Below are 24,870 nucleotides of genomic sequence, written 5' to 3'. Positions count from 1 at the left end.
AATAAAATTATATCTCATTCTGTCTTTTCTCGTATCTAAAAAATCTAAAATATATATTAGAAAATAGATTGAGAGTAGCACGTAACGATTAAGTAGATAAATTTCAGTATGAGCGCTGTAGCCCATATGTTTTCATTAGCTGAACTCCTGCAGAGGATGTATGATTCTGTCTGAACCTGAATTAATGGGACATTGATCCAAGGGTCCGGGAGGCGCAGTGTCCTTCAGCCTGAGTTTACAATGTAAAGTATGAGTTCTTTTTTTATTTAAGGAGAGATAGAGATGCGTTTTAATGACATTAAATTAATCAGATGACATGAATATTTGCTTTATGCAGATTGCTGCATTAGTTGATGGCGCTCTCACAGTCATCCTCATCAGATGTGTGATAATGCAATCAGATCAGGCTATAACAAAACAAAATGCAAACAAGTTGATGTTTGAATTATTTTAAAATGCAGCAGTAAAGACATTTATCTCCGTTTTCTAATCGTTTTTAGAAAATTAGGAAAGTTTTTGCACAGTTTTAGAACAAGCAGAAACATTTAATGAACAGAAACATAACTCAAAGTGAGTGATATTGCACATATAAAGATTTCAGAATCGTGCATTAATTTCAGAATATTATTTAAATCCAGGAACCCAGAGATGAATTATGAGAGCTTTGCAGCAGAGCCCTTCCTGCATTCATCTTGTTTGCCCTGTTGAACAGGATCCTCATGAGATAAATCAGTTGTTTATAAGCGACACTTATTTTTAATCAACATAATGTGATATTCTTTTGCATAAAAATGTTGGGTTTTTAGAAATATCTGAAATAATTACATGGAAAGATGATTAAGCTTTTTGGGAATTTAAAATAATATTTCAATGACATCAGGTGCATATTTAGCCTCCTGCTGTTTAAAATAATTGAAGATTATAAGTGGAGATGAGCTTTATGACTGTGAATAATAATTTGTCATTTTGAAGAATGAATACTTACAGAAATAAAATCTTAATCAAATGTAAAGAAAACTGAGAATATTTCAGTCTTTTTCTCAGACTGGAGGATTAACACTGATTAACACCAGTTCTAATCTCCTCACTAAATAATGGACTCAACAGCATCTGGCTTCTTTTGGTGCAGAATAATGACATAAAAGTCAAATAAAATGAATTTTAAAAAGTTGTTTGACAGCAGATGCTTTAAAAACTACTGGATATGTGTCCAATCTAGTTCTTCATAAAAATAAATCTTTTTGGGTATGAAAAGATCTGAATTGGTTCAGATTTTCCTCATTTATCCACAGTTTTCACTTCAAGCCGTTTTTTTATATTTTTAAGAAGATTTGAAGCACGGAGGAGAAACTTTAAACTCAGCAGACTGTTGCTAGGCAACCAAAGTCGGTGAACTTGAAACTTCTTCTTACCCAGCAAGTCGTTGCTAGGCAACCAAAGAGCGAGTGAGCTAGTTGATAACACTAGACTAGCTTAGCTAGCCGTTAGAGGTTGAGCCTCAGCGTGGAGTTTGCTTTGATTAAATCTGGAGTGCTGAACATGACCTGCAGAAAGACAACAATGTAGAAATCCAGTTAATTTAGTAAATTTGACCTTGACCTTAATGACTAACTTATGAGGAGTTCTGGCCTCAGGTTTTAATCTGATAAGAAAAGCGAATCTGAAATCTCCAGTGTAAGAAAAGTGACTTTGTTCTGGATCTTCTAAAGTTCAGAAGCTTCAGAGGATCAAGAAGTTTGAAATTAGAACTTCAGCAGCAAAATTAAAACAGTTGAGGTCAGCAAAGAGTAATGAGGAGCTCATGTTTGAATAGCGGAGTTGAATCGTAATTATTACTGCACCACACACACTCACACACACTTTCATGTGCCCTCACTCAGTCAGGGAGACACATTTTATCAGGTTTAATCCAGTCTTGCTGGCCCGTTTTAGTAGAAACATTGCTGCAGACGTTGAGGCGTGTCTCTGTCCTGTTTGTCTCTGCAGGTGAGCATCAGCGTCCCCTCTCTCCCCCGGCTGAGGTCCAGCGACAAGCTGCACTGCGTCTTCAATTCGTTAAAATCCGACGCTGTGACGCGTAAAGATGATCCAACGATGGTGGTCTGTTCGCTTCCCGACCCCGGAAAAATCCCGCCCACTCCGGAGCAGCAGGGTACGATTCACCACAGATTCTTATTTAAACTCTCAGGCGTTTTTATTCTGTAGACGTGTTGCATGCTGTTGTTTACATTGGGAAATTTCAGACATGCAAAAATTAACAAATTGAAACCTGGAGATGTAGCTATTATTAATTCAGTGCAGTGCGCCACAGCACAGCGAAAATACAGCAGAAAAACTGCTGAAAAATAGCCCTAAACCACTGATATTCTTCTTTTTCTCGCTCTGTGTTTTCCACGCTACAAGCAGACCCATTGTCATGGCAACTGACTTACAGCAGCTTCACTATATGTATCAAGATTCAACACCAAAAATCACTCAAACATTTCCCTCACAGAGTACAGAACATTCAGAGTGAACATGGCAGGCTGTTTGCAGGCTTGATGTTTATTTTATGATTATTAGAAACTGAGCGCTGTGGTAGATTAGCTACTGGTGATATTAGCTAAGCTTGATTAGCTAATTTAAACAGCGGCTCTACTGATGAACAATCAGTTGGTGTGTGAGTCAACTTTATTTTTTAACTGACCCGAAACACAGAATTCCACAGCACATCTACATGTTAGGTTGTCATAGTCAAGCTAGCATAACTGAATTTCTTCCCTCTCCCTGTTTCTTAATTAAAACATTTTCCTGACCTTGTCGTAGTGTTGACAATTAGTAGCAAAGCTCTGCGTCACTTTTTCTTTTATACGTCAGGCATATATTTAAGATTTTGTGTTATATTTAGAACTTAACAGCTAAAACCAATGCTAGTCAGTGTTAGCAGCAGCTTGTTGCCCCCCAGCAGGAATGGGGTCGGGGTTTTGTGCTTGTCATGTCACACTGCAACGGGTTCATACGAGAAATGCATAAAAATGCAAATAAACAAAAAGTTTTTCCTTTTTTTAATCTAAAGTACAATAGCAGCATTCATTTAGTGAACGCCTCAGCCCCCAACTACAATTCCAGAATTATGCAAATTTATTTGTAATTTTTATCAAAAAAATATTTTCTGCATATCTGTTAAAACTCTCACCATGTTGGGACAGAAAAGATCGATCTCCTCCACTTCCTCCCTGAGCTGCTTTTGCTACTGAAGAAATGCACTAAAACCAACCAATCAGAGCCAGGAGGAGGGACTTAGTGCTGTCAATTAACCCCAGGTCCTCGCTGCTAAATGCACTCATGACGGATAAACAACTTACTGTAACAGGAAAACTGTTTATCTGCCGTCATCAGTGGCTATGCTAACTAGCGTTCATGACGGGCTGTGCTAGCGGTTTCTGTCCTGCTACCATTCTCCATTCTTGTTCACAAATGGCCCCACGCCGCAGTTTGGACCCCTGAACCTCTGATTCTTCCTCTGTGTTCAGACTTCGTGTCCGTCCCGATGAAGATCCTGCTGAACGAAACGGTTGAAGTGACGTCTGGAGAATATCACTTCTACAACTGTGCAGCTACCGTTTGGAAGAACCCCAACACACCGTAAGCTGCATCTCTCTCTCACACACGCACACACACACACACACACACGCGCACACACACACACACCTACACACACACACACACACACACACACACACATTAACACCCAGCATGATGCAGCCACATGTCCCACCTGTGTCCAGGTGCATTTCCTGTGTGACCAGTCAGTGGGGCTGCCAGTGGAACACCAAGGATTACACCTGCGGTGATAAAGTCGAAAATCCGGAAGATCACATAGTCAAACCTTCACAGGTAAATTTCTTACCATAAATTCAGTCACCAAAGGTTAAAATCCTGGTACAAAATATATAAACTCACATTTATTTCTCTTCTGAAGCGGGAAAATTGTCCTCAGTTTGAGTCTCCGGAGCCATTGCTGATCCCTGTCGGCTATAAGGTGCCCATCGTCTTCCAGGGCAGGAACCTGGAGAGCTACGAGGTGCAGCTCAGTCACACCTGATAAATTCACAATTACCACTCAGTCAGCATGATAAGTTAATCATTTTCATTTAAACAACAGTCGTTAAGGAGATTCTCCCCTTTGATATTGTTGAAAAGCCGCCATTTTGACACCTTGTAGCTAGTTTGCACTACCTTCCTCTTTTGCCTGTTTAAAAAAAAAAGATAAATAATGATGATTAATTTTTGAAACACAAGACTTTATAATCCATTTTATTTGTTGTTTTGCGTGTTTTGTTTATTTATTTGGGACATTTAATATGTTTTCCAGTGTTAAATGTTCTTTAGTATCTCTATACTAAAGAACAAAATGGCCTTAAAATGACAATATTGTTTATCGAATCATTTCTAGGACAATTTATTGTCTAGCAAAATTCGTCATGATGTGCCTACATGTGCAGATTTACAAACAATGTATCTAAAAACCATTTATTGTGTTTTAAAATACAATTTACCTAAAAACAAGCAAACCTGTTGGTGGAATATAGTTAAAAGACCCACTTTTTGATGATTTTCTAATCTATTAAGATGCAAATTAAATGTTTTTACTAATAAGGCAAAGAGTAACCCAAAATAAGCAAATAATTTAAGTATTTGAATTGCATTTTTCTGCAGGGGAAGAGCTTCACCATCGGCACGGAGCTGATGGGGAACACTGAAGAAAACGTGATGAAGACTGAAAACTCAAAGTTCAGATTCAACGGTTACCAGGTGAGTTTGAGACGCAGATTTATCCCCGAGTCTGTAAGTTTGTGATTCAGATTGTTAAAATGATTCAGAGAATAAAGCATCTTAAAGAAGAGTAATCAATGTTGTGGGCAAACAGCGACAGATTAAACCCGTTTAACCCGCTTTAAGAAACACTCTGATTATTTAATTGAAACATCAGCAGCAGCAGTCAGCTCTTCACTGCCTCCTAAAATCAGCCACTCTGATTACTGTTGATTTAGAAGTTGCTCAACATGATTGCAACATTTATTTTGTTAGCTTAAAACTCAGTTTCATTATGCACTTCATGATTAGTTGTTTATATATATATTTTGCTCATGAATGTAGATAAAAAGTTGACGTTTCTGCTAAAAAAAACGGCTAAATGCTGTTTGCTTCCACCTCGTTATCTCTCCCATTTTCCTCCCCCTGATTCTCTTTTATTTCCTCCACTTTTCGCTGTTTATCCTTTTTTTTTCCTGAAAACCTCCAGAAGAAAACATCCTCTGATTTATGAGCACAATTGTGCGTTTGAGTTGACCTTCACAGTTGGACCGAGGCGGTATAATTTAGAATCGAGCTGCAAGCAGAAGGGAGACGAGGTTTTGTTTGTGTTTCACCACAAATCCAAACGGGGACGTTTGGACTCATTTTGCTTGTGTTTTGAGGACATAAATGTTTTAAAAGGTCACCTGACGCACTGCACAATCGCACATCTTTGAAAATGAGACAAATCCTCACTTTCATAACATCTATTCAGTTATTAATATTTGTCTCTACTTCTATTTTGAGCATTTTCTATATAAATGAGGCGTCGTTGTGATTTGTGCTGCACTGAAACTGTGACGTTTGGTTCAGTAAAAGCTGCTAGTTTTCTACTGGATTTCAACTTTAATGATTAATACTAAAATGTATTTTCTGAAAATCATGTTTCTGCATAAAATCAAGCAGAAATTACATAAATATTGTTAAAATTCTACTAGCCCCACCCACAAAAATTCTTGGCTCCACCCATTTTTGTGGGCGGAGCTTTGTATCCCCTTTTATCATAATAAAAAAGGTGTTTGAGTCAAATGTTGAAGTGATGAGACTAAGAAAAGTGACGCAAACTATTTTTGTGTAGTCGATAAATGCTAACTGTTAGCATTTTTCTTCGCTACACAATCCTAATTTAGTAACAGTTAATGAAATTGTGGAAATGTTTCCACTGACAGTTGCTGAAATGACAATTACTTACACTTGAGGTAATAGTTTCCCTGTTAGCACAAATACCACTGCTAGCTGACAGCTATCATTAGCATGGTATCTCAAATACCATTAGCTGATAGGTTAACTGTTAGCATTTTTACAGGCTATAGTCCAATAAAAATGAACTGTAGCCTGTAGCACAAATACTGTTAGCTAAAATGCTAACTATTAGGAGACAGTTGTACTTTTAGCTAGCAGTTTATTTATTCAGATGTTAAGTCTTAGCTGAAATAGTATTTTATCCATCTAAAGGTTCTGCTTCAAATCAATATGTCAACAATCAGACCTGACTTTAGTCATTTAAAAAATGTAAAAGTTAAACCTGGACAAAAGAAAACTAGATGTTGCAGCAAGATGAGTGTTGTAAAAATTAGTTTTTTAGCTATAAAAGCCTTTGCAGCCGCACCTGTAGGAGTTTTGTTTGTACCTGTGAAGAAACAATGCTGTATGTCTCTGTATGCAGTTTGCTTACAATGACCAGCAGGAGGTGAACATATCTTTCCATATCAAAGACCAAGACAGGAACGCTAAGATTGACAGCACGCTGACAGGTTGGTGTGTCACTCTCAAACACACAGAAAAGAGAAACAAAGAAGTTTTTCCTCTTATTTTCAGTTCTGATCCCCTCTCATCTTCTCCTCCCAGTCACGCTGTATAGCTGCTCAGTGGGAAGAGAGGACTGCAGTCTGTGTAAACACGCCGACGACAAGTACAACTGCGAGTGGTGCGAAGAAACCCCTCACGAAACCAATGATAAAAAAAACATGAAGTGTGTATACAAGGAGATCTGCAAGTCATCAGAACCGACTCCATGTCCCGAACCGACTATTACTGACGTGAGTCCTCAAAACCAAAGTCTCCTCCTGCTATTTATCATCATAAAACACTGCACCACCACACAATACACCACCAGAACTTTGAGGTACTTTCCAAGAGCTTCCAGGTACTTTCATGTAACTTACTGGTTGCTTTCCTGAATTTTAAGCAAAGTATTTCAGAACCTAACAAGTTTTTTTTCTGGGAACTTGTTATGCAAAATTCACATTTTACAATTTTGTTAATTCCATTTAGAAGATTTCAACTGCTTCTAAAACCATCCCAAGTTCTTAAAAAAACCCAGAAAAAAAGCCTCGCATAGAACGGCTTTTGACAAAAGTTCATGATCTTTTGGTGTCTGGAAAACGAGCCGTTTCAAAAACCTCTGAATTGTAACGTCAGGAATCAGCAGGCGCTGTCCCATTAACTAGCAACCGCAGAAGAACTCCACTGTTACCTAGCAACCCCAGCGGAACTCCGCCCGTTACCTAGCAACCCTAGCAGAGTTCCAGCATGTGTGGTCAGCTAGTTTTACCGCTGTATGCGCTGCACAATGGCTGCTGGATATGACGGTCTTTTGTTGTTGACTCACCATCCAGAAACCACTTGCTGCATTATTGTTGGTTGTGCATAAGGCTTAACTTCTGCTTTTCAAAGACCTATGTTGCATGGTTGCACATCTGTTTGCAGCCGTCGATTTCTTTAAAGTTCCCAGAAGAAGAAGAAAAAACTGTTAAATTGCTTTGTACATTCTGTGAAACTTCAAACTCAGTTTTTGTTTTTTTGTTCAGGAATTTGTTCAAGGTTTGTTTGTTAGATTTTTTTAAAACTTTGCATCTTCCCTCAATGTTGGGGAATCAAACTTTTAATGAAATTCCTGAACCCCGAACTTCTCCAGCACTTCCTATTAGACTTTGACTTGATATTCACTTTAACTTGAACAACTTTAAATTGTTGCTGCTGTTCTAACTTTCTGTATTTGTCTCACATTGCAGGATGTAGTAAAATATTTTAGAATATCAACTTCAGCTGCTAGATGATGCAATTGTTTTCTGCTCTGGCAGTTTTGGGGAAATGTTTTCACCCCCAATAGTTCAGAAAATATTGAAGTTTGTTTTTGTAAACAATGCAACATAAAATATCTCCTCCAGTGATCATAACTCAAACAAAACTACATTATATATATGAGCTTATTTTGGGTTTTTTTCTCCATTTAGAGACTTTTCTCTCCTAGAAAACAGATTACTGCTGTCAACCACCAGAGAATTTCTGCACCTCTTAATAGGGCCGGCGATTCATTTTCTGTTTCAAAGTCCTTTGTGGATATAAATCACAACATTTCATCTGAAATACCACATAATGTAAAATCACCACAGATAAATGCTTCTGGGGATTCCTGCATGACTGCTGAAAGATTTCACACACAGAAATGAGAGGCAGAAATCAAAGACTGAAAGCATAGAAAGCTGCGTATTACAGGATGTACATGGAGGCTTTGGATGTTGTTTTCTTTTTGCTAGGTATTATTTTGCTATATAACAGTTAGCTTTTTTGCTAGCTGAGCTAAATGCTAACTTAACATTTAAGCAGACAGTTCTCTTTTTATCTTAAATGGCAACAGTAAGCTTTAATTATTTGTATTATAGTGACAGTGTAGCAGGTAAACTGATACGAAGGCTCACACTAGCTGTAATGGATTCTTCATAAAATCAAGTAAATTACAGACGACCCTGAACGTCTTTCGTCAGGTTTGAAGTGTTTCTGTCGATCGTATGTAACTTGATGTCCATTATTCCTCCAGGTCATCCCTCGCTTTGGGCCGCTCAACGGCTCAATCGCAGTGACCATCAAAGGCTCCAACATGGGAATAAAGAAGGAAGACGTGAAAAAGATCACCGTGGCCGGAGTGAACTGTAAACACCTGGAGGACAGATACTCTGTCTCCACCAGGTAACGACGATAAACGCCACGTAGCTCTTCACATGAGCAGGATCTTTGATCTGATGACATATGGAAACCATAGCAGTTGATTATGGGTTATTGATTAACTGCTCTTTCTGTCCAAAGTGTGGTGTGTGAGATCGGTCCCAAGCGAACGCCGCCGTCCGACCTCCCGCCTGACACGTCCAGAAGCGGACCGGTGATGATAGAGGTGGAGGGAAACAGAAGCACCATCTCTGGAATAAGCTTCACGTATCGGGTGTGTTTTCTTACATTTCCTTAATAATTAGAAACATTTCATCTGTGGTGACCAAACGTTTTGCCCCGGCCCCAAAACTGGCAAATTTAAATTATTGGCCGGCCACAAAATTCATTAAAATAAAAATGTAAATATTTAAAAAATAATTATTTTTTCGTTTGACCTGCTCAACAGTAAACAATAAAAAACTGAATATCATTAAAGAGAGAAAACATTAAAAGAGCTTTAATCCGTTCACTTATTAAAAGAAAAAACATTTCCAGTAGTTTCTATTTTTACTGTTCTGGACTTGAAGTCAGAGTCCAGATAAAATCATCTCCAGGCCCAAAAATGGGCCCCCAGCCACGCTTTGGACACCGCTGCATTGCATCATATTGAAAGACAGAATTGAATTAAACATAAACCACTGACATTAAAATTCGAAGGTATTATTGATCTACATCAATCAATCCCTCCAGTTGTTCATGATTCCATAATTGCACTTTTTCACACTAATGCATTACTCTGAGTTCACTGCAAATTTTCCGCATAGATGGGCAAAAACGTTGTTTCAGTGATGCTAACTCCAACCTGTTGGTGGCAGTATTTCACATTTCTACTTCACTGCTGCCTCAGCTTCACTCAGCATCACGTGTTCATCCATTATTCATACGCAAGCAACAATAAGTCACATTTATGAGCGCACACATGAACGCAAATATTGCAAAATTTACTGAAAATATTTCCAAATTAGCTCCTCAGAATTAGAAACTAAATGGAACTGAAGTCAAATGTCTTGTTTTTATGCAGAAACTTGGCTGATAAAAATGATTCTGACAACAGGAGGGTTTTAAAAACAGTTCAGTCTTGTCAGGAAACCTGCTCTCCACGTTTCAGTCGATAAAATACTCAGAGACACTCGAGGACCCACAGGTTGAACCCCAGGAACTTGAAAAAGGTTTGTGATCATGGAAAAATCTCCCTCAGCGACACCGAGATATCAGCTCTCTGCAGAAGAAACGAAGCGCAAATAAATCCCTCACAGGCAGATTCGCCGCTGCGCACAACTGCATTTAAATGTGTTTTTATTCTTTCCTCTCTGTCTCCCGCAAACAGAGAAACAAACAGGATCGAAATAAGTTTCACCTGCTGTTCTGTTTTGTTTCCTTAAATATCGCTGTTCACTTCTGTGTTTCCTCTTTGTTTTGAGGAGCCAAGAAGTAATTACAGAAAACCGCTGAGACAAAAATGATTTACTCCACCGGCGGTTATTCCGCCTGCAAGCTCTCGTTTCAGGAATTTAAACTTTCGCTTGCTCCTTTGTTGGTTCTTTCTGACATCAAAACAGGAAATATTAAACACTTGAGGATAAAAGTTTCAAGGTTGTAAATGGTCCGCTTTGATTGTGTTTAAAAAAAAAGAACAATTCAGTTATTTCAGATGCATCCAGTTTCCTGGCAGATTTTTACCTAAAATGTTCTCACAAATCAAAAACAGTTATGATGTCATGAACTAATACATGATTTGTTTTTTCTTTGTTTTATAAGGCCTTAGAAGATAAGTTAAAGGGCACCTATTATTCAAACTTCACTTTTTACAGGTTTTAAGAACATGTAAAATTCAAAGCACTTTAAAACAAAACACCAAGCCATTTTTTTGGCAATAGGTTAATTTTTTTAGATTTTGGAAAACAAGCTAACTCAGTAACGGGGTAACTGAGGTTACCCCGTTACCGAGTAACCTCAATGGAGTTCCGCCCCGTTACAGAGTAACCTCAGTGGAGTTCCGCCCCGTTACCGAGTAACCTCAATGGAGTTCCGCCCCGTTACCTAGCAACCTCAGTGGAGTTCTGCCCCGTTACCTAGCAACCCAAGCTGAGTTCTGAAACATTTGGTCTGCTGATATTACTGCTGAACAATGGCTGCTGGAAAAGAACTGTTTTGTTGTTGACTTGCCATCCAGGAACCACTTGCTGCTTCCCTGCTGAGTGTGCAGGAGGCTCCACTTCTGCTTTTCAAAGATGTACAGATGCATAGTTGTGCATCTGTTTGCATGCGAGTGTACCGTTGGTTTGGAGGCGTGGCCAGCAGCAGCTACTGTGGATTTAAAGTGACAGAAGGCCCTAACGCAGCTGATCTCACCAAAATCTGGTTGATTTGTGCTAAAAATGTAAAGAACATGTTTTGTGTAGGCCATATGCCTATCCTAACCTGTTTGGGGAAGCATAACGGATTCAAAAGCTGCAAACCTGCCTCCAACAGTTAAAATATTTCATCACCTCCCGGATCCCCACATCTTCTAGGATGAGTGGAAGGAAAACGTTGAAGCTTGCTTTGAAATCTGGAGGAAACCGACGCCGAGAGCCTGTTTCGGTTTTCAAGCGTTGAATCAGGCTCCCGTGTTCAGATCTGTCTCCTTGGTGTCACAGTCTGAATAAAGACTCGAAGGCGACGCAGTCGCCGCCTCCTCCTGCGCCGCTGCGGTGAAGCTGCTCTGAGTTTGTCTCTCTTTGGAGATGTTTATTTTTATTTCCTGCTCTCTTTGTGACAACAGCAAGAACAAATCTGGAGCGCAAACAAGACAAATGTGCAAAGCACAGCTGGACTCCTTCACTTTAAATTTGTTTTTATTTTTTTTGAGTCCCTTTAGCCCTGCTGTGTTTTAATCTTTGAGTTAAAGTTTCCAGAGTTGAACCAATTAGCTTTTTATCCTTGATTTCCTCCAACATTTATACATATATGCATTTTAAGACAGTTAAATTCTTTTTTTGTGCACAAAACCTTTAAAAGTGATAAATACGTCCAGATTTTATTTTTATGTTTTATATTTGATTTATATTCAGTAGAAAATTGCAAAAAAGTTATTAGATTTTTTCTTTTGCACAAAATCATTTTTAGATTATGAGATTTTGTTTGCATTGGAGCGCCCCAAATGAACAGATTCTCTGACTCCAAACGAACAGATTCTCTGACTCCAAACGAACAGATTCTCTGACTCCAAACGAACAGATTCTCTGACTCCAAACGAACAGATTCTCTGACTCCAAACGAACAGATTCTCTGACTCCAAACGAACAGATTCTCTGACTCCAAACGAACAGATTCTCTGACTCCAAACGAACAGATTCTCTGACTCCAAACGAACAGATTCTCTGACTCCAAACGAACAGATTCTCTGACTCCAAACGAACAGATTCTCTCACTCTAAATGAACAGATTCTCCGATTCCGAACACACTAACCCGTTCCCAAACTCTGAACGAACAGATTCCCAGACCCAGGGTAAACAGATATATATACACACTGAAATTACAAAATCGTGGGGGGTTTTTTCGACATTACGAGAATACTAACAAAGTTTTTTGCACATTTGTAATGGGAAAGCAGCCTCTGCGTTGTGAATTACCAGCAGGAGTAAAACGCAAATAGTTTTGGAGTCAAACCGGATGTTTTAAATGTTTTTGTTCAGGATCCTGATCCAAAGTACATTCATCCGAAGGAGGGTCCTGCAGCTGGAGGAACGAATATCACCATCACCGGAGACAATCTGGACACGGCAACCAAAGACGACGTCACCGTCTCCATCGGAGGCATCGCCTGTGACGTGTAAGCTGAAACTTTCCCGTATCGTAAATAAACCGTGACAACCCGCGTTCACTTCCTGTTTCCTTCAGCTTATCGTTTGGGACGAGCATCATCTGTAAGACCGGCAGTTTCAGCGCTGCTGCATCTTTTCCGGTTTCTTTGAAAGTGACGGTGAAGTACGGAAGGAACACAATCAAAACCCTCCTCGATCCCTTCAATTACACCGAAAACCCAAAGATCACCGGCTACAGTCCCAACACCAGCTTCTTTTGGTGAGTCCGTTTATCTGCCTTGATCCTCCTCCTCCTCCTCAGCAGTCAGACTCATTACTCCTGCAGTATTTTACTTCCCGTCTCATTTCTCTGGTTTTAATCTGCAGTGGCGGTCGAAGGATCGTCGTGACGGGAACCGGCTTCAATCTGATCCAGTCAGTCTCCATGAAGGCTCTGTTCAACACCAACAACGGCTCCACTGTGGAGGTAGGAAACTTAACGAGGTTTTATTCAGGATTTGATTAAAATTAGGAAAACAGTCAAAAACTGATCCAAACTCAGACATTTGACTTCCTTCTTTATTTCCTTCATTTTTCCTCATATTTATAAGAATAATCATCCAAATCTGGCCCAAATATGGCGATTTGTGTCATTTATTATTTTTATGTTGGGTTTCTATCCTTGGTAAAATCTTTAATGGCAGCAAATTGTCACCTTGATGCTCCTCCATCTTTGTTCAGAGCAGGAAGTCGCCGGCGGTTTCTGCATCTTTCCGTCTGTCAGGAAAGATGGCGGAGAGTCACCTCTGTGGGACCAACCAGACCCACAGGAGGAAATAAAACATTTTCTCATCGTCTCTTCATCTTTCATGTCTTCCTCAGAACAAGTCAATGTGTAAAATAATGAATGACTCCGTCCTGGAATGCAACTCACCAAAGGTGAGCAGCCAACCTGTCATGACTCAGCTGCACCTGGACAACGTGAAGGAAAACCTGACCTTCAAGTACTACCCTGACCCGACCTTCAAAGTCGACACCTTTACAGGCCTCACAGACACCAGCGTCATCGTCGTCACGGTGCGTAGAGACTGAACGCCTGACGATGAGAAGCAAAATGTCTCACCAAATGAGAAACATGGACGGGCCTCTGCGGGTCGCCCGGTTTCTCGGTCGCCCCTCTGCGGGTCGCCCGGTTTCTCGGTCGCCCCTCTGCGGGTCGCCCGGTTTCTCGGTCGCCCCTCTGCGGGTCGCCCGGTTTCTCGGTCGCCCCTCTGCGGGTCGCCCCTCTGCGGGTCGCCCGGTCGCCCCTCTGCGGGTCGCCCCTCTGCGGGTCGACCCTCTGCGGGTCGCCCGGTTTCTCGGTCGCCCCTCTGCGGGTCGCCCGGTCGCCCCTCTGCGGGTCGCCCCTCTGCGGGTCGCCCGGTTTCTCGGTCGCCCCTCTGCGGGTCGCCTGGTTTCTCGGTCGCCCCTCTGCGGGTCGCCCCTCTGCGGGTCGCCCGGTCGCCCCTCTGCGGGTCGCCCGGTCGCCCCTCAGCGGGTCGCCCGGTCGCCCCTCTGCGGGTCGCCCGGTTTCTCGGTCGCCCCTCTGCGGGTCGCCCGGTCGCCCCTCTGCGGGTCGCCCCTCTGCGGGTCGCCCCTCTGCGGGTCGCCCGGTCGCCCCTCTGCGGGTCGCCCGGTCGCCCCTCTGCGGGTCGCCCGGTCGCCCCTCTGCGGGTCGCCCGGTCGCCCCTCTGCGGGTCGCCCGGTTTCTCGGTCGCCCCTCTGCGGGTCGCCCGGTTTCTCGGTCGCCCCTCTGCGGGTCGCCCCTCTGCGGGTCGCCCGGTTTCTCGGTCGCCCCTCTGCGGGTCGCCCGGTCGCCCCTCTGCGGGTCGCCCGGTTTCTCGGTCGCCCCTCTGCGGGTCGCCTGGTTTCTCGGTCGCCCCTCTGCGGGTCGCCCGGTCGCCCCTCTGCGGGTCGCCCCTCTGCGGGTCGCCCGGTTTCTCGGTCGCCCCTCTGCGGGTCGCCCCTCTGCGGGTCGACCCTCTGCGGGTCGCCCGGTTTCTCGGTCGCCCCTCTGCGGGTCGCCCGGTCGCCCCTCTGCGGGTCGCCCGGTCGCCCCTCTGCGGGTCGCCCGGTCGCCCCTCTGCGGGTCGCCCCTCTGCGGGTCGCCCGGTTTCTCGGTCGCCCCTCTGCGGGTCACCTGGTTTCTCGGTCGCCCCTCTGCGGGTCGCCCCTCTGCGGGTCGCCCGGTCGCCCCTCTGCGGGTCGCCCGGTCGCCCCTCTGCGGGTCGCCCGGTTTCTCGGTCGCCCCTCTGCGGGTCGCCCGGTTTCTCGGTCGCCCCTCTGCGGGTCGCCCGGTTTCTCGGTCGCCCCTCTGCGGGTCGCCCGGTCGCCCCTCTGCGGGTCGCCCCTCTGCGGGTCGCCCGGTTTCTCGGTCGCCCCTCTGCGGGTCGCCCGGTTTCTCGGTCGCCCCTCTGCGGGTCGCCCCTCTGCGGGTCGCCCGGTCGCCCCTCTGCGGGTCGCCCGGTTTCTCGGTCGCCCCTCTGCGGGTCGCCCGGTCGCCCCTCTGCGGGTCGCCCCTCTGCGGGTCGCCCGGTTTCTCGGTCGCCCCTCTGCGGGTCGCCCGGTCGCCCCTCTGCGGGTCGCCCGGTTTCTCGGTCGCCCCTCTGCGGGTCGCCCCTCTGCGGGTCGCCCGGTTTCTCGGTCGCCCCTCTGCGGGTCGCCCGGTTTCTCGGTCGCCCCTCTGCGGGTCGCCCCTCTGCGGGTCGCCCGGTCGCCCCTCTGCGGGTCGCCCGGTTTCTCGGTCGCCCCTCTGCGGGTCGCCCGGTTTCTCGGTCGCCCCTCTGCGGGTCGCCCGGTCGCCCCTCTGCGGGTCGCCCGGTCGCCCCTCTGCGGGTCGCCCGGTTTCTCGGTCCCTCGCTCTGCGTTAACTTTTCTCTCTCTCTCTGAACAGGGCGAAGGTTTCTCCAAGGCCATCACGATCAGCGAGGCGAAGGTCTCCATACAAGACGTACCGTGTAACATCAAACTCCTGGAGGTATGCACAGAGTTCATACAGGTGCTTGAAAATCCTTGAAAGTGCTGGAATTTAAGTTGGTGTTTTCAAGTTTTAGAAAATGTTTGAAATTCAAACTGCACCTTTTGTAATAAAGTGCAATTAAAAGCCTAAAATTGAAAACTTACCTATTTGTTCACTTAATAAAAAGTAACATAAATATTTTTTAAATCAGAATAAAGTTTTTAGGTCACTTAGAATCATAAAAACTTAGTAAGGACGTTTTTTTAGAGCATTTTTTTACTTTCTTTGTACTTTGTGTTTGGATTGTTTCAATGTGATGAATATTTAATTTTCATAATGACTTGTTGATATTTTTATATTTTTTATGTCGAACAATGTTATTGAAATAAGAAATTAACTTCATGTTTTCTTCAAGTACATAAAGCGACATTTCAGAACATAAAATTTGATATAAATCATTCTTAGAATAATGTCTGCAGCTACCTAAGAAATAAGTAGTAAATAGTTTTTATGTTAATTTTTATTGTCAGAATAATACTACTAAATATCGCCCACCATTATTAATAACTGTAAACTTTAACTTTTTTTAGTCATTTGTATTTTTTTTATTTCTGGTGTGTGTGGTGGAAAAGTTTGAAAACTCACCTTGAAAATGCCTGAAAAGTGCTTGAATGTCGCCGTGGCAACGGTGCGTTCAGCAGGTTTTTGGCGCCTCTGATGGATGAAGTCATGATGCGAAGGAACGGGAGGCGAGACGGTCGCCTGTTTCACGCTGAAAGCTTCATCTGATTCCCTTTTGAAATGCGACTGGAGGCGACGCCGTCAGGCTGATCCGAGGCGTTCGGCCAAACCGAACTCTCAGCGCCGCGGATCAATCGAGCCTCGGATCAAAGGGAATCGGTGAAGTTTTCTACGCCTTCGCTCAAAGTTCAAACTCGCCTGAAAATAAATTTCCTTCATGGTTTCCTCTCGTCTTCCTGTGACTGACGGAAACTTTGCAGGAGTTTCTGTTTCTGCGCTTGGATCAAGAATCACAACACGGATCTGGGAGGAGAACGGATTCAGGAACCGCTTTTAAAAATCTGGTTCTGATCAAACTGGATTCGTTCAGTTTGATCAGAACCAGAGACTTTCTCTGCGATCAGCAGCTTGACCCAAATAGTTCTTTCTTTCTCGTCTCTTTGTTGTTTGTCATTCATTTATTCCTTTGTAATTCGTTCTTTCATTTTTTTCTGGCATTTGTTATTTTTTGATCATTCTTTTGGCATTCATTTGTTCTTTATTTTGTTTTTCTTTGTCCGTTCTTCCTTTTGTTGCCTGAGATTCGTTGCTTTCCATTCAGGAGGTTTTCCCGTTTCTTCTCCTCTGCAGGACGATAAGTTGATCCTGGGGGCTCCTTCTTCTCGGCCGACACCCACATCCAAGTCCCAGAGCGCAGAAACGGCCGACGACACGATGGACCTGGTGGTAAGCAAACCGACTCGGTTCTGTTTCAGTTCTGCTCCAAACGATCCCAACACGGTTCAACGTTCGGCTGAAATAAACTCTAACTGGGAAACATGGAAAAGCTTGGACAATTAAAACTAAAACATTAAAGATTTTAGTTTTTCCAAACATTCGGGGTTTATAAATTTCTCTTTCCTTCCTTCTTTGCTTCTTTATTTGTTGACATTTTTTCTCCTTTTTTTCCCTTTTCTGCTTTGATCTTTTCCATTTCTTCACTCCTAACTTCCTACATTTCTTTCTTTGTTTCTTTTTTCTGCCTTTTTTCTTTTTTTTCTTTGTATTTTTTCTTTTTTTCTTCCATTTTTTCTTTACTGTATTTTTTCATTTTCTGCTTCTTTCTTTCTGTCTTTTTTCTTTTCTCTTTTTCCATTTCCCTCCCCATCTTTCTCCTTGTTTTTGCAGATTTTCTTTTAAATTCCTGTTTCTTCAGAAACATCTGCACTAAACTCAAAGTGATGTTTCACATTTATAATTCAATCAATGTAATTATAATTTGAGTTTAAAATTGTTTGAAATTAGGCTCTCATGACTGAATATTTTTACATTTTCTGAAACTTTCAGTAAAATGGGATTATGATTGTTGCTGTTTTTAAACAGAAGGAAACATTTACTAATCTGAATGTAGACAAATCTAAGATGCTGTTTTTATTTCAGGTGCAGTTCGGTGATGGGAAATGGATCGCAGGAAAAGTTTCATTCACCAGGGAAGTAATCATTCCTCTCCCGATCATCATCCCAGCCGTGATCGTCCCCATGCTGGTTTTCATCGCCATTTCCATCTACTGCTACAGGTTTGATAACGTTCTTAAAAATGCAAAAATGTGGCGAGAATAATAAAGAAAGCAACAAACCGCTTGTGTTTGTTTCCCGTCAGGAGGAAAAGTCAGCAGGCAGAACGGGAATACGAGAAAGTGAAACATCAGCTGGAGAATCTGGAGGAAAGTGTTCGAGATCGCTGCAAGAAAGAGTTCACAGGTATTCATCCAGAAAGCCGCAAATTTAATTTAAAACACAGAATTAAACCTAGTTTATGTTTATCAAGTTAATTTTACATCTTATGCAGGTTTTCTGCAGCAGATTCAGTAAAACCTTCTCTTTATTGACATTACATCACATTGAATTTAGAAATTATTCTCCTTGACAGCTTGTCTCCGTCTTATGAACCTCTGCCAACTCAGTTCTGTGAAACCAGCAGCTTTTTGGCTCAACTCGTTAAAAACTTCGCCTCAGATCTTCTTGGCACTCTCTGCAAACGGTTTCAGATTAATCTGACTCTTCTGTCATTCCTCAGGACAGTAACTGCAGATCTGAGAGCCAGGGACCATTACAGCAGAGTCATCGATACTCATAAATATTTATCAATACTCAGAACACAAAAAGATTTATTCAGTTTAACTAAATTATATTGTGAAATTCCAGCTTGTCACAAAATTAGCCATTAATCAGCTAGTAATAATTATTATAAAACACAGATTGATTCAGATCTCTAAATTATGTTTTACCTGTCGCTGGATTTGTTATTTTTACCCGTTTACTGGGTGAAAGCTTTAGCCTAGCTTAGCTCTGAGTTAATGAAAAGTTATCTGTGTAATTATCATTTTTATCGTCTGTTTACTATTAAATGTTTGTAGAAACTAAACCTAGCACTCATCCTTAAAGTGGATAAGTTTGACAGGCCTCAGTTCTGTTCCGCCGGTAACAGTAATAGTTTTTTGTTTTACTAGCTAACTAGGCATGGATGCTATTTGAATAAACAATGGAAACTTTAGCTTTATACATTTTTTAATTAAGCAAATTAGTAGCCAATAAACTTCTGATTTGTTGATAATAATCTAAATTCTTCAAAAGTGAAGGCGATTCTCTTCCAGTAGCAACAGTTATGCTAATTTATCTTGCTAATACAAGGTAACAGACAAAGTTAGCCTTATTTTGGTGTTAAGTTTGCAAAAGTAAGTTTCTAAATAGTAAAAATATATATAATATGGCTCATCACACAGTGGGTATGTTTTCTGAGACCTGAGTTATGTTCTGTCACTAACAGCAATCAGCTAACTTTACTAGCTAAACAAGCTAGCTGAGAACGTTAGCCTAACTTAGCTCTATTCATTGGTTTATTGGTAATGGTACGAAGTAAGTCTTACTTTTGTCTCACTTGTGAGAAAGTAACACAAGTTAGTTGATAATAACCCAATCACATCCATGGATGGTGAATATTTTTTCTAAAATCTGATTTATGTTTTACGAAGATTTTACAGGTTAGCTAAAAAACTATTAGCTTCTGTAGTGAGAGAGTTTCTGTTAGCTGTTTTTCATAATGTTTGATTCTTTTTTGTTGCAGATCTGATGATTGAAATGGAGGACCACACCAGCGACCTCAGTGAAGGTCGAATCCCTTTCCTGGACTACAAAACGTACACAGACCGAAACTTCTTCCTGCCGTCCAAAGAAGGCGATAATGACCCCATGATCACTGGAAAAATACAAATCCCAGAGTCCCGCCGGGCTACTGTGACTCAGGCACTCAACCAGTTCTCCAACCTGCTGAACAGCAAACCTTTTCTCATCAACGTGAGTTTTAAACTTTTGGTAGCATTCCTGCTTCCTGAGATGCTAAATTAGATGCTAATCATTTTATTATCATTATCTACGCTGATGAAGCTGAAATTAATGTCGTCTTTTTTCCTTCCCAGTTTATTCGCACGTTGGAGAGCCGTCCGGACTTTAATGCCCGGAATCGGGGAAATTTCGCCTCCCTCCTGACGGTGGCGCTGCACGGCAAACTGGAGTATTACACGGACATTATGAGGACGCTGCTGCTGGAGCTGATGGACGAACACGTTCAGAATAAAAACCCCAAACTGATGCTCCGGAGGTGAGAACATACCGAGGAATTTTATTAATTTGACTTATTTAAACTCAGAGGTGGGCAGAGGAGCCAAATGTACTAAAGTTAGAGTAAAAAGGTATTTGGTAAGAAGTTTACTCAAGTACTGAGTAACAAATCAATCATTTAGTAATAAAAAATTACATCATCAGATGGACCAAAATATAAAGTTAAGTGGAAATTTTGGTATTTTAATGACCAAAATGACAGAAATTCAAATAAGTAACGAAAAATAACAAAATCAGGCAGAATAAAACTTTTACAAATCAGTTTCTTTAAATAAAAAGGTTTTAAAATATTAACAAAAACTGCAGGAGAGTCTGGTGAATTTTTGGTTAAAACATGTTTGTTTTTCATTCAGTTTGTAAAAAAATCCAGAAATCTTAATCAAGTAAAAGTAGAAATACTTCATAATAAAATCACTCAAGTAAAAGTAAAAAGTATAACGTAGTAAAAATACTCCTGAAAGTTACATTTTTCAAAAAAGTTACTCATATAAATATAGTTAATATAACCAGTTACCACCGAACTCTGGACCAAAGCGTTTGATAACAATCTGATGCTCAGATGTTCTGTTCAAGACGCCTTTTTGTCCACCAAGCCACCTTAGTATTGTTAATTTAACTGCTTCTATGAAAAAATAAACAAACAACTCCAAAGATTACTGGCGGGAAACGGCGGCCATGTTTCTTTTCTGGCTGTCAGTTCCTGCTCAGCTCTAACTCTAAAAGTACTTTTTGTTTCAAAAAAGTAACTGAAGTAAGTGTAACTAGTTGGTCCACAGCTCTGTTTATATTTGCAGATGTTGTTTGGATTCCCTGCAGAAACTCTGAGCCGTTTTATTTGCTGTGAATTGATGATTGCGACTGCAGAGGAAGTCGCTGCAGCGTCGCTCTGAAGCGTGGAAGTAATCAGGCTGTCTGACTTCCTGCTGCGAAGCTGACAGCTTTGTGATTGTGCAGCGGTGAAAAGTGAAAGCCTCCTTGCAGCTGTGAAGTGATGAAGATGATTCCTCCTGGTGTTTCTGTGGATCTCATGTTTCTGTTGCTGCTGCAGGTCGGAGACGGTGGTGGAGAGGATGCTCTGCAACTGGATGTCCATCTGCCTGTACCAGTTCCTCAGGGTAACAGGCTTTTCTCTACTCTGTTATTCAGTATTCTCCTATGAAAATAAAGTTTTTTAGACCAGATTATTACTTCCAGATTGCATCAGTGTTTTATTACCGTCTCTGTAATTAAACGCATTTCTGAGAGCAGTGGATGTGATCTCTGTAACTTATCTTTAGATCAGATTTTTAACACAAATATTTGATGATTTGTTTTATTTGCTGGTAAATTTAAACATATTTTGGTTGATATTTGAATTATGAACCTGTGCTGTAAAATATGGAAGCCCATTCCTGCCGTGAAAGAAAAAATGAAAGCCCAAAGGGAGTTTTAAAATCATAAAGTCAGTCAAAATTACGAAGTTAAGGTCATAATTTTTAAATACAAGGTCATTACTTTAACTCTCAATGTCACAATTATGAAATAAAAAGTCATAATTTTGATGTTACAAGTCATAAATTTGAGAAAACATTTATAATTTTCAAATACAAGGTAAAAATTATGAGAATTTTAAAATGTTATGAGTTATAATTTTTCTATCTAAAATTGCTATTTTGAGATATAAATTCATAATTTCAACTTTAAAGTCATAATTTTGGCTTTCAAAGTCATTAGTTTGAGATACAAAATATTAATTTTGAGATATAAACTCGTTATTTACAGTCATAATTATGAGGTGGTAACAGTTTCTCCAAGGAGGCTTTGCTCTAATTTCATGATCATGTCTTTAAATTTCATAAATATATCTTTAAAACTTGAAATTATGATGTCGTATTTTTCTGGTTTATTTCAAATTATTAATAAAAGAACTGCAGCAGATATTTTCATTTTCATTCAGTGTTAAAAATTCAGTTTGTGGTCAAACTCCGACCTTAAAGACGACAGAAAAGGAATCTTTTCTGGAAACGCCTCATAATTCCAGCTGATTAGTGAATATATTTATATATACAGAATCATTTGGTGACTCTGTGTGTTTGTGTCTCAGGATTCGGCCGGGGAGCCGTTGTACAAACTGTACAAGGCCTTGAAGCACCAGGTGGAGAAAGGTCCGGTGGACGCCAGGCTGAAGAAAGCCAAATACACGCTGAACGACACGGGGCTGCTGGGAGACGACGTCGAGTACGCCGCACTGGTCAGTCTGCTTTCTGACGGCTTTAGCATTTAAACAAAGACAGGAGGAAAAAATGTACTTTTTGGAAGTTAGAAGTCGGTTTTATGGTTTAATGAAATGAACCGTGGAAGTAAATGTTCTTAGCCGAATGAACTTCCTCCTGACATCAGGAAGAAACAGAAGCCAGGAGACGCAGCGCAGACGGAAACCTGCGCTGTGTGTTTGGGATGAAGGTGACAGGTGTGTGTGTGTCTGTCAGACTCTGCAGGTGCTGGTTCACGGCGAGGGACCAGACGTGACGCCTGTCAAGGTGCTGAACTGCGACACCATCACCCAGGTGAGTTTCTGTTTCCACATGAAGGCAGAGGAATCCACCGCCTGCTGTCTGATGTGTTTGTGTTTCTGCGTTCGCGCTTACAGGTTGTGTTTTGTTTTGTTTTCTGTTTCCTGCAGGTGAAGGAGAAGATCATTGATCAGGTGTACAGGAACCTGCCGTATTCACAGAGACCAAAAGCAGAAGGCGTCGCGTTGGGTGAGACATGCTAACAAAAATAAAAACTAAAAAATTACAAGAATAAAGTCATAAAATTATAATTTTATTTTTTTAATTTCTTAGTATGGCCCTAAGTCAGCAACCTGTTCGTTCTTAGTGTGGGAACCTGTTCGTTTGTTCGGAGTTGTGAAATCTGTTCATTCATGGTCTGGGAATTCATTCGAAAGGAACTATCATAGTTTCACATTTGCTGTGTTTCCATTAAATAAGAAACACGATTAAAATCACGTATTTCAGTTTGTTAACATGATAAATCATTAAAAATCATCATCCTCCTTTTACTTCCTGTTGTCTTCTTCTTCGTTTCCTCCAGTAGAAACATCCGATTGTTGATCATGTGACTCGCCTGATGTGACAAGTGTTTCCGTTGTAGTTCTGTGATTTTGACACAGCTGAACAACCAGCTCATCTCAGCATAAAACATTCACGTTGTTTTTAATTGTCATGTTTAGCAAATGTATTTTAATAATTGCAGTTTCTATAATTTTATGGTCAATGGAAGCAAATATTGACAAAGTTTTGTGTAGATTTGTAACAGAAACTACTGACTGCCTGGTAAATTAATGGAGATAAATTAGAGCCAGTCAAACGTATTTTATCTCTGAAATCCTCGTAATTCTCCTTGTAATTCCTTGTTTGTCCACAGAGTGGCGCCCCGGCTCCACGGGTCAGATCCTGTCTGACATGGACCTGACATCGCAGACGGAGGGGCGCTGGAAGCGGCTCAACACGCTGGCCCATTACAACGTGAGTTCAGCCCATTCCGGTTGAATTGGGTTTTAAATTAGATATTTGTAAATTTATAAATGAATGAATAATACAAAACCCATTTTTCCTCTTAGTTCTGGCTAAATAACCAAAATTATTTCTATTGATTTTTGACTGTAGCTGCACTCCGTAGAACGTGCCGTTGCTAAATCTTGTAGTTTAGATTAATCTCCTGTTTACCAGCTGCACTTTTTAACAGGTTGAAGTAAAAATGTTTCTCCCTTAGTGCCAGCTTAACCTTGACGTGAGGGGTCAAAGGTCAGCCTCACCATGACTTTAGGTTTTCAGGTTTTCCTCTGACGTGTCTCCATCTCATCTTCTGGCGTATTGAACCAGAGCAGACTCATGATGCTGCCACTCCTTCCTGATGCTTTTAATCAGCTTTGTTTCAGCAGAGACCTTTACTTTTTCACCCAAACAACCGAAAGCTGAAGAGCAGGAAAATGTCGAGCCACTCGAGACTCGTCTGCACGCCGCTGCAAAACCAACAGAAACTAAATCACTCCTGCTGTCCAGGCTCTCCTGACATTTAAGGAGGATAATTAATTCACAGGCGGATTTTGCCTCTAATAACTCTGTAGCTTAGTTAAACACTTTTCTCTCTGTTTGAACAGATTTTTATTTTTTATTTTTGCAGGTTCGGGACAACGCCACGTTGGTTCTGTCCAAAGTTTTGCACACGCAGTCGTTCCACCAGCACCAGGACAGCCACGATGAGAGTACGTCTCCTCGTTTTTATTCCACGTCTGGGACTTTTAACTGCAGCATTTCCTAGTGTTTACGCTCGTTTACCGCGCTGTTAAGTTGTTCTGGATAATGGATGGAAAAAGTGATCAGAGATGTTAAAATTAGGCTAAAAAAATCGTAAAGTCGTCTGTTTTGTGTTTGTTTATCCACTAATCAAACATTTGCCAACAAAACTAGTTAAATACCTAAATAATTAGTTTAACTTTAAATTGACTTTTTCATGTCTGCATAAGCAAAACAACATTAAAAGTTTTTCCTCAGCATTTTTGATTAAAAGTTCACCGCAATAACAATAATAACTAACCTTATAATTTTCTCCAAGGAGTCATTTATTTTAACTTATTAACTGGAATAACTACATCTTCTAATTAGTTTTAGAATAATCTCACCATCCCAGAAGAGGGAAGTTTATAAGTGGAATGTAATAAACCAGAGGAGGTTAATGTGATGCAGAAAATGCCTTCAGAGGTTAATTCAATCATAAATCATATGACAGCAGGGCTAACTTTAATTTCTATCTTTGTTAAAACACATAAATCCTAGAATATTAAAAATATATTAAAAGGGGAAACTTCCATTTGGGTCTCA

The 24,870-nt window shown here is 41.3% G+C and overlaps 1 protein-coding gene across 1 annotated transcript in view; it reads left to right on the top strand.

The window, feature by feature from the left end:
• Positions 1–24,870, top strand: part of LOC106922715 (plexin-B2-like) — a 120,976-nt gene that overhangs the window by 89,910 nt on the left and 6,196 nt on the right. The window contains exons 13-37 of the mRNA XM_088003291.1: positions 1,987–2,152; positions 3,513–3,624; positions 3,768–3,876; positions 3,962–4,063; positions 4,699–4,794; positions 6,503–6,590; positions 6,685–6,875; positions 8,657–8,805; positions 8,923–9,055; positions 12,502–12,638; positions 12,707–12,889; positions 12,997–13,096; positions 13,492–13,686; positions 15,542–15,625; positions 16,979–17,074; positions 17,768–17,904; positions 17,988–18,088; positions 19,452–19,681; positions 19,804–19,985; positions 21,054–21,120; positions 22,089–22,235; positions 22,474–22,551; positions 22,668–22,746; positions 23,414–23,514; positions 24,173–24,254. Of these exons, the coding sequence (XP_087859417.1) occupies positions 1,987–2,152; positions 3,513–3,624; positions 3,768–3,876; positions 3,962–4,063; positions 4,699–4,794; positions 6,503–6,590; positions 6,685–6,875; positions 8,657–8,805; positions 8,923–9,055; positions 12,502–12,638; positions 12,707–12,889; positions 12,997–13,096; positions 13,492–13,686; positions 15,542–15,625; positions 16,979–17,074; positions 17,768–17,904; positions 17,988–18,088; positions 19,452–19,681; positions 19,804–19,985; positions 21,054–21,120; positions 22,089–22,235; positions 22,474–22,551; positions 22,668–22,746; positions 23,414–23,514; positions 24,173–24,254 (3,145 nt within the window). The remainder of the gene's footprint in view (positions 1–1,986; positions 2,153–3,512; positions 3,625–3,767; positions 3,877–3,961; positions 4,064–4,698; positions 4,795–6,502; positions 6,591–6,684; positions 6,876–8,656; positions 8,806–8,922; positions 9,056–12,501; positions 12,639–12,706; positions 12,890–12,996; positions 13,097–13,491; positions 13,687–15,541; positions 15,626–16,978; positions 17,075–17,767; positions 17,905–17,987; positions 18,089–19,451; positions 19,682–19,803; positions 19,986–21,053; positions 21,121–22,088; positions 22,236–22,473; positions 22,552–22,667; positions 22,747–23,413; positions 23,515–24,172; positions 24,255–24,870) is intronic.

The sequence above is a fragment of the Poecilia mexicana genome, unplaced genomic scaffold (genome assembly GCF_051168715.1).
Source record: "Poecilia mexicana isolate PSO_F unplaced genomic scaffold, ASM5116871v1 scaffold_23, whole genome shotgun sequence".
Lineage (NCBI taxonomy): Eukaryota > Metazoa > Chordata > Actinopteri > Cyprinodontiformes > Poeciliidae > Poecilia > Poecilia mexicana.
Note: the sequence above shows the minus strand (reverse complement) of the source record. Positions and strands in the feature narration are given on the sequence as shown.